General features: G+C 40.0%; 3 protein-coding genes across 3 annotated transcripts; all 3 read left to right on the forward strand.

Moving 5' to 3' along the window:
• The first annotated feature begins 1,445 nt into the window (after nt 1-1,445).
• Nucleotides 1,446-6,492, forward strand: LOC103419684 (probable hexosyltransferase MUCI70). Its single transcript, XM_008357783.4, has 10 exons — nt 1,446-1,737; nt 1,831-2,288; nt 2,848-3,087; nt 3,280-3,493; nt 3,664-3,773; nt 3,856-4,055; nt 4,397-4,500; nt 5,313-5,500; nt 5,580-5,779; nt 5,954-6,492. Exons 2-10 carry the CDS (start codon nt 2,036-2,038, stop codon nt 6,218-6,220), a joined length of 1,776 nt encoding a protein of 591 aa, XP_008356005.2. The 5' UTR covers nt 1,446-1,737; nt 1,831-2,035; the 3' UTR covers nt 6,221-6,492.
• A 463-nt stretch (nt 6,493-6,955) lies between these two features.
• On the forward strand, nt 6,956-7,397 carry LOC103435077 (large ribosomal subunit protein eL38z/eL38y-like). The gene has a single exon (XM_070822802.1). It carries the CDS (start codon nt 6,997-6,999, stop codon nt 7,291-7,293), a length of 297 nt encoding a protein of 98 aa, XP_070678903.1. The 5' UTR covers nt 6,956-6,996; the 3' UTR covers nt 7,294-7,397.
• An 870-nt stretch (nt 7,398-8,267) lies between these two features.
• LOC103434796 (uncharacterized) lies at nt 8,268-9,130 on the forward strand. Its single transcript, XM_008373147.4, has one exon. The coding sequence runs from the start codon at nt 8,405-8,407 to the stop codon at nt 8,849-8,851; it is 447 nt and encodes a 148-aa protein (XP_008371369.1). The 5' UTR covers nt 8,268-8,404; the 3' UTR covers nt 8,852-9,130.
• The last annotated feature ends 431 nt before the right edge of the window (nt 9,131-9,561 follow it).

The following is a 9,561-nucleotide window of genomic DNA, read 5'->3' on the forward strand; positions in this document are numbered from 1 at the left end:
AAATTATGATTTAAATGAAAATGTATAAAAGTATATGAGATATATTAGTTGAAATGCCATGCATAGAAGTATGCGAAAAGTATACAGAATTATATGAAAAACGTGAATCGAATTGCCATGCATGAAAGGATATGAATTGATATATGATGCATATGTATGAATTGGTGCGGCGGACGCACAGGTGAGTATCAGGTGAGTATTTAAATACTGTTATGATGATGTTGATATATATTGAGCTCAAATCCTGCACCATGGTTTAGTGCTTATAGTATTCACCGCATCGCACGCTCGCCTTGGATCCAAGTAGATGCTGGTCGCACAGTCCACGCGGAGTGGGTGCGACGGGCCAGTCGAAGAGTGTTAGTGAGATTTCGACTGGTGGGTGACCTTAGATTATGTGCACAGATGATTGATGAGAAAGCACTAGAGCGTAACTTGTGTGCAGAAGGCCGGACAGGTCACAGAGGTGACTCCGGCAGAGTGAGAGTGATAGATTTTGAGCTCTAGGTTCAACCGTGCAGGGCTATTAGAGGGCCTCCGGTTGATTACTTTCTTGTACCTGATATGATTATTGTTGATGCATCCATACTTAACTGTTGATTTTAGACATGGCATGGCATAACTGATATGAAAAATGTTGAAAAAGTGAATTGAAGTTTTGAGAATATATATGTATATTTATATTTTACATTTCTGGGAAAGTATACAGGTTTTACGGAGAGGGGTTACAACGTTTTGAGAAATGTTTGGATTTGGAAAAGAATTGTTTTAATGACCCACTCAATTTTGGTTTTGCGCCCCTCCAGGTTCAGGAATCACAAAGGTGTGGTGACTACGAGGAATTCGACGGTGTTCTGACAGATTGGACAAAATTAGGACTCACCTTCGGATGTATCAACTTATAAATTGTATCTTTAAAGCTTCCGTACTGTGCAAATGGTTACGTCACTCTCACGTGACGGCCAGCATGCCCTCCTTCGGGACGGGGTGTGTCAATTTTCCAACTTTCCCAACAACTTCATAGTGCAATCCAGCCAAACCAAGTAGAAAGAGAGTGGTCATTGTATTTGTTAAGGATTTGAATCCAACAGTTTTTGATCTGCATGAACATGGTATTTGTCCAGTTCATAAATAAAATCTGTGGTTTTCTTCGAAAACATAAAAATAATTTTGTAAACGACCCGAAGCGATTAACCAATAAAAAACCATAAACCAAAAGGATTAAGCTGTAAGCAATGATTTTACCGTCTTAAAACAATAAAAAAAAAATTAAGAGTACAAATATTCCCCCAAGTTGCCAGACGTCTCGATTTGAACTTACGGTAGCACGAAAGATAAATACCACCTGAGTGAGACAAGGGGACGCCGTCTGTATTGTTAACATCACGCACATGGCGCAGGTTAGCACGTCATAAATTTCGTACTTACATTTGAAATATTTCCACAAATTTGGACAAATATAAATAATCCAAGATTTCGTTCTCACCGTCACCACCTCAAAATTAGCAGAATAATAATACAATAAAAAAAACTTTAACTTGTTTGTAAATTGTGATCCCAGATTTCTTCACACAAAAAAACCTAGATTTATGCTATAAACCCTACAAGCCCAATCACCAATTATTAATTTTCCACCCCTTCACAGAGTTCAAAGTTCATTTCTTTCAGTGATTGGAGCAGAATTTTGTTCTTGTTTTCTGCAATCCTCGATTCCCAGAAGCATATTTGTTCTTGCTGGTAACTTCCCAACTTTGTTTTTTGGTTTTCGGATTCGAGAAAAAACAGATTTTTTGGAAAAGCTGAGTTCTGAGTGTTTTTTTTTTTTTGTAGTGCAATTGGGCAGCAAGGGCGCTTGTGATTCAGTGAAATTTGGGAGTGGCCCTTAATTCTGCGGCCGATTTGATGAGTTGGGTAGTTGAAAGTTTGGGTTTTTGATCGAGAAAAAAATCTGGGTTTTTGGGAGGTTTTTGAATAATTGGGTTGGGATTGGGAGGAAGAGGGAGATGAGAGGGGCACATGAAGGTTTGAATCAACAATGACTGGAGGGTCATTGGGGATTCGCTCAGGGAGTTATGGGTCTTTGGATAAACAGCTACAGAACAACAACATCAACAGCATCAACGGAGTGTTGCCAATCCAATCTGCAAGGAAGCCGTCGAAAATGCTCAAGGAGAAGGATAGGTTGTTCCATTGGATCTTCAAGTTTGCCGGCCGGAAGAAGGTTGGAATGCTGCTGCTCTGCCTCATCTCCGCCGCAGTTTTCGTCTGGGTTTTGTACGTTGGAAAAGGTTCGGTATTCGTGTTCCTGTGCATGTTTGATTTTTATGAATTTAATTTGGTTCTGTTTTAGTTGTGTGTGTTGATGTGGGGGTATTGATTGTTTGAGTTGATACTAGCTGATTTTGATAGAACTGATTCTTCAGAGTAATTTAGTTGATTGAATTCGATTTTGAAGCTGGGGAAGAGAATTGGGTTGAATGCTAGTTTAATTGAGAGTAAACGATTAGTGTTAGCACATTAATTAAACTTGAGCAATGCATTTCGCACGGCTTTTGTGAATCATGCTGGGAGAATTACTAGATTACCATTTTGTTCAAGAGATGCTTCTAGTAGTGACAGTGTAGAATGAATTTCATCTGCATTAGTGTCGGCTTCCCTATCTGGTGGTATTAAAATCTTCTTCTAGTTGAAATTTTTAGTACTAAGTTCGTTTCTTAGACTGAAAGATGTTTACTTGATAAACCTGGGCTTTATGTATGTATTTAGCTTGATATCCGTGTATCTGAGCTCAAAATTACCTCTTTGATTTGCTTAAGGAAGTAATTATGCTTATCTGCTCATCTATAGGTGAAGATGGACAAGATGTTGTCAATGTCGGAAACATTAGTGTTAACAACAGCATCCCTTTAAGTTTTTCTGAATCCTCACGACAACATGGAGCTCAAAGTATCAACATGACTTTTCTGCTGGCGTTGCCCCCTCCTCCTCCTGCTGTTTTTCTGGGTTACACTCTTCCTCCTGGGCATCCATGTAATACATTCACTTTGCCTCCCCCACCAGCAGATAAAAAAAGAACTGGACCACGGCGTAAGTTTCTACATTTTCTTTGATATTTGTTTTTGGTTATTCCAGATTTATCGTTCTCTCTCTCTTCCTCTTCTCTCGAAAAATGTTCTGCATTACGCTCTTTTAAAATGAAAGATGGCAAGAATATTTGGCACTAAGATAAGTTAGCAACTCCTGTGATGTTGCTGAGTTTCTTCCTTCTTTATGTTTCAGCTTGTCCAGTATGTTACCTTCCTGTGGAAGAAGCCATAGCCTTGATGCCGAAGGTCCCTTCATATTCTCCGGTTCTTAAGAATTTAACATACATTTATGAAGAGAATTTATCAAGAGACACAGAATTTGGAGGCTCAGATTTTGGTGGATACCCTACATTGAAGCAAAGGAATGATTCTTATGATATAAGAGAGTCAATGAGTGTGCACTGCGGGTATGTTTCTCCCTTTTTGCTTTCCCTTCGTCACATTTTCTAATATTATTTTTTCATACCTGTTTTTTCTTTTTTTGAATTAGGTAGTCTTGTAATTATGAGCTTCTATTGGCTCTTCACTCATTTAAGTTTATTGTGCATTTTGCTTGACGGATTTGAGCATCAATCAGATTTGTTAGAGGAAGTAAACCTGGGCGGAATACAGGATATGATATGGATGAGGTTGACCTAAATGATATGGAGCAGTGTAATGGAGTGGTTGTTGCATCGGCTATATTCGGTAATATGCAGTATAATTTCAGTTCAACTTTTTATTAGATATAGATGGTGGATCCTTATCAATTGAATTTTGTTTTCATCAGGAAATTTTGATGAGATAAACCAGCCAAGGAACATTAGTGATTATTCCAAGGAGACCGTTTGCTTCTATATGTTTATAGATAATGTGACAGAAGCTTACTTGAGGACATCTGGAAAAATGGGCAGCGATCGTAAAGTTGGTATATGGAGAACTGTGGTTGTGCATAATCCTCCTTACACAGATGGAAGGCGCACTGGGAAGGTAAGATTTCTACTATTTTGCAAGCAAAATTTTTCAACTCTAGAGCGGAGTTGTCTTGGTTATAGTTTCTTAAATTTGGCTCTTTGGTTATGAAAATCCATAGACAGGTGTTTATCATGTTGTGCAAAATTTGATCACAAGTGAACAGTATAATGATTTGGGAACATATAAGATATCATTTAAGCTCTCTAAAAGGAGCAAATGAGTTTAGTGTGAATGGTTTTGTTTCCATGCATTTAAATGTGTCACTAGGATAATGGGGCTTTCTTTGCCGAATGCTGTGTTTTATATACAAGTGTTTTACCTTGACATAACTTTGACGCAGATTACATCTTTTGCAGATTCCCAAGCTTCTAGTGCATAGGATGTTTCCTAATGCCCGCTTTTCTTTATGGATTGATGGGAAACTTGAACTTGTCGTGGATCCATATCAAATTCTTGAAAGGTATATCTGATTGAAATTTTCACACACATCTAGCCTTAGATCAATTTATTTATAGGTTATTTTTTTTTACCAAAACAAAATTTTTTTATAGCTTAAGCTTAGTATTATGATAAATAGGTCTACGTAATTTTGTTTTTCGGAAATTACTGAGTTTGGAATATCATCAGTATCTCATTCAAAATTTTGGCCAAGTTTTCTTAGAAGAAACATCCAAACGCCCAGATGCAAAATACTAACCATCATAGTAATGTTGCCAAACAAGTGCATTTTCTACATGATATCTTTTGTTCAATTTCCTAGTTACCTCTTTCTGATGTAATTTTGCATCTTACAACCACGTCTGACTGTGGCACGTTGATGAATTATCATATGCTTCTCAACTTACAAAACCAGTGCCTTGAGTCCTAAAAGCTGCTTCCCCTATTTCACTTTCCTTTATGTTTGCTCTTCCATATATTTTGACCCACACGTTGTTGACTAGTCTGACTCTAGTCATATATGGCTAAACTTTCTGTTCTGTATTGCTTTTTCTGGGACATTATGTTTTCTTTTGTGTGAACAAAATCAAAATAATGCTCGAGTATGGATGAAATCTGTAGAAACACGACAAGATATTTGAGTCTTCTGACACTTATATTAGGAATACGATCCCGTCCATTTATGTACTCCTTTCGTTTGGATATGGAACATCTGATTGAAAAGCAAATTGTAACCAGTCCACAGTGAGTCTTTGCTCTTTCGTGCTATCTTTATTCAGCCGGGTTTCCCAGCATCAATGCTTACGCTTGCATGAAAACAAACATTTATTTCAGGTTCTTGTGGAGAAAGAATGCAACTTTTGCAATTTCTAGACATTATAAACGCTTTGATGTGTTTACGGAAGCTGAGGCAAATAAAGCTGCTGGAAAATACGACAATGCCTCTATTGACTTCCAGGTTGAATTTTACAAAAAGGAAGGTTTGACCCCATATTCTGAGGAAAAGCTTCCCATTACTAGTGGTAGGTGGAACTTCACTATGCTAAAACATATTGTCTATGTTTCACTTTACTAAGTTTTCGTGTTTTTGCCTTGCTGCAGACGTTCCTGAAGGATGTGTTATACTAAGGGAGCATGTCCCCATAAGCAACCTCGCCGCTTGTCTTTGGTTCCATGAAGTTGATCGTTTTACTTCCAGGGATCAAATTAGTTTTTCCATAGTGAGAGATCACATTCGGGCAAAGACAAACTGGACTATCAGTATGTTCTACGACTGTGAAAGGCGCAATTTTGTCGTTCAGGTACGCATGCATATGTTGGAAGATATATGGTCGTTATTAAGAACACCGAAGAAACACCTTTTTTTCCCTCTGGGAGAGATGTGTGGTGGTCATCGGGTGCAATTGCAGTTCAATTACTTTTCTTTTTTCTTATGTTCCTTGATGCATTTTATGTATGTTTTTCATCGTCTACAGAAATATCATAGAGATGTATGGGAGCACATGGCTCCTCGTCTTCCTAAGGCTGTTCCTCCACCACCGCTATTACCACCACCACCTCCCTCACCCTCACTCCCAGCTTTAAGTAACGAACCGCCAGTTAAACCATCAACCGAAACTTCACCCGAAAGGGTTGTAAACGCCCCAGCTAAGAGGCCTCCAAGGCGCGGGAGAGATAAGAGGCCGGGCTCTAGACGTCACCGGAAAGTTGTTGCCGGTGGTAGAGACATTGATTCAGGTTAAAAGTTTTGTTCAAGAAAATTACATCATTCGTTAAACCTCCCCCTTTCGAAACTCGTTCACGGCGGCGGGGACGGAGGATTTCGTGCAAGATGAGAGTGTCCTAGCTCTGCTTCAAAGCGGCTTTCTCCTCATTCTTTCTACCTTTCGGAGTATTGTCAAATTTTAATCAATTTTTTGTTGTATATATATAAATATAATTTTCCCAAATTAAAAATAATATGGGTTTGCTACCAAAACCCCCTCATATGTAGTGACCCATTTTGCCCTTTCAATTACCATTGTAACCCCCCTCCCCCCCCCCCCACACCCACCCAAAATTATATACTAGTAGCTACACACTCATGTCTTTTAATTTGAAAAATCAATAAAGTTAAAGAAAGTTACTGAATTAACCCTGGTGCGGATTCAATCTCCACTGAATCTCCCATTCCTAACAACTAATGATTAACTAACTAATGTTATCGTTTGTTAAAAGAAACAAAAAAAAAAATCTACTTTCCTCTTTTTATTTTTTGTCTCCAATTCTTGATCTGGAAAAAAAAGAAAAAAAATTGTCTATTGTCAATCGAACACGAGCAGGGGCGGATCCACAGTGGGGTCAATGGGGTCACACGACCCCTTGGAAGCCATGGAAATAACCTTGGAGCTGCTGGTGCGACCTCTTGGAGCTGCTGGTGCGACCTCTTGGAGCTGCTGGTGCAACCTCTTGGAGCTGCACACCACGTGGTCGACGAAATGTCTGAAAGAAGAAGAAAGAGTTCGCTTGCAAGTTGAAGATGAAGGAGGCTGCTGGCGCGTTGATAGCCTCCTCGGACTTTGAGAGAGAACTCACAGCCTCCGATCTCGACCGAGCAACAAGCAAAATGCCGAAGCAGATCCATGAGATCAAGGATTTCCTTCTAACTGCAAGAAGGAAGGATGCTCGCAATGTCAAAATCAAGAGGACCAAGGATGCTGTCAAGTTCAAGGTTCGGTGCTCCAAGTACCTTTACACACTTTGTGTGTTTGATTCCGAGAAGGCCGACAAGTTGAAGCAATCTCTTCCTCCAGATTTGAACGTTCATGACTTTTGAACAAGGATTTTGGAGTAGCTGGTCGCGCTATTCTACCAAGACTCGATGAAATGACGATATGCATGTCGTTTCTGTTAAAAAAAAATTTGCGCGCTATCCTTATTGACCCCCCTAACATTATTTCCTGGATCCGCCACTGAACACGAGTACATCAGTTAGTAAGGTAAGATGGCATACGACGTCATGCATAGATATGTTATTGAGTAATTAAATTGTCCAATCAATTTTACATTTGTCTGTTTTTCAATGATGATCTTCAAGTGAGAATGAAAAAACGATTTTGATTATAAAATTTAATTGAAAGTAGACGATTTCTAGGTCTATCCGCAACAAGGAACCTCCAAATTTTTTTAATTAAGACGTCATATGCATAATTAAACATAATTAAACGTTCTGAATCACTTTATTACAATTACGCTCGCGTATTTTTGGTGGGTAAGTAGGGACAAGAAGCTCTTGATCTTTTTCTCAACGGAATTGAATCGGTAGGTATCCACCACATCAGCTTCAGACGACGTCGTTTCGCGATCACGGTGTCTGCTTTTGTGTTTGGAGACAAGGGCAGCTTCCTGAGAGATCCTCCTAATCAATCATTGTCGACCGTTGGATTTTCATCCAACGGTTATAATTATTATAACTTTAAAATGATTATCTATTTGTAACCGTTAGATAAAAATCTAACGACTCACAATGGTTGGTCAAATGATCCTCTCCATTAGCTCAGTAAAGGATCCAAATCCCTGACGGACGGCGGAAAACTTATGGAATCAGTAGGTCCCAACTGAATCTGTCGGCACTGCTACGATCTCGACACGTGTTCATCCAAGACAAATTAGTCCACTGCACGCTGACTGTCGACGTCCTCTGGGTCCCACCGGACCCTTATCCTGGAATCTCACCGTATCGAAAAACTAGTAGAAAACCGAGAATACATTTTTGAATTTTACTCCCCGATTCAGAAATTGAACCACCCAAAAAAAAAAATTCAATTAATTATCTTTCTGCTTCACCTTCTTCCCCAATTCTCAGAAACTAGGGTTCTTGGTAGCATCATGACGATGCGTACTGCACCGACGCCGCGATAAGTCAATAACAGCCGTACGATTGATCAATGTCGTCGCCGGCGCCGTCGTCGGCCTTCTTCGTCATCTGCCTCCTCCACTCCCTAATCGCCATATCCTGCGGGGCACTTATGATGTTCTACATGACGGAAGTCTACACCTTCGGGCACGGGATCCAGACAGCCCAGAAGCTGCTGGGGTCCACCCCCCACGACCAGCTCCTGATTCGGACCTGCGACTCCTTCTCTGGCCTCCTCCTCTTCGCGATCGGCTTCCTGCTGCTCATGGTCTCCTTCGTGAAAGATTGCGAGTTCCAGAGCTTCTTCGCCAAGGGGTGCACGTTGCTCCATGTTTTCATGGCGCTGTGGCGGTGCTACTTCGAGCGGCGGGTGGAGGACCTCGCCTGGGACTGGCTGAGGCAGACGGTCGGCGACGTCGTGCTGGCGGCGTCTTGGGTTTTCTTCCTTATTTTCTCCTGGAGAGAAAAGTACGACTAAGCCCCTCTTCTTCCTCGTAATTTACGGCGTGTTGTTTTGTTATATGTTGTTAATTTGCCTTGTGGATCAATGGGTAAATATGTCGATTACTGAGAAAGTGTGGAAAATTGGGAGTCTTGGTGTTTTTGTTTTTGTTTTGTTTTCGTTTTTTTTGTTTTTGTTTATTTTGTAAGAAAGAAAAAGGTGTTTGCTTATTGGTTCGGTTGGATGTTAGTGGAATTTTGGCGATCTTTGTTGTAGATATTTACTTTTGTGGATAATGAAAGTTGAAACACATCATCCTTCGGTGGTCGTTTATGTTTACGTACTTTCTTTTATTCGAGCGATATTCCAAACTAAACTAAACCAAACCAAACTACATTAAACTAAACGGGGAGGGAGATTCCGACTTGTGTGAGGTAGGAGCGTGCATTGCTCTAGCTAATTTGGCTATGCCCAGGTCGCCCGTGTTTGTTTATATTAAACCATAATGACTGGGTGACAAACCATTGCCTTAAAGGCTTGAACTTCATCAGCTGATGATCGTAAGGGTGTTTATCTTGAATCTTGACGGCAGTTCAAATGTGTAGAAATCGGAATTTCGATTTATAGGAACTTAAAGGGGTTGTAAGCGGTGATGACATTATAGTTTTTGTTGCAATATTTGGGATTGCAAATCTGCTTCTTCTCGTGAAAGGGAGTAGTGGACTGCTATAATGCTAGTTCTGCCC

This window comes from Malus domestica, chromosome 05 (assembly GCF_042453785.1).
Source record: "Malus domestica chromosome 05, GDT2T_hap1".
NCBI lineage: Eukaryota > Viridiplantae > Streptophyta > Magnoliopsida > Rosales > Rosaceae > Malus > Malus domestica.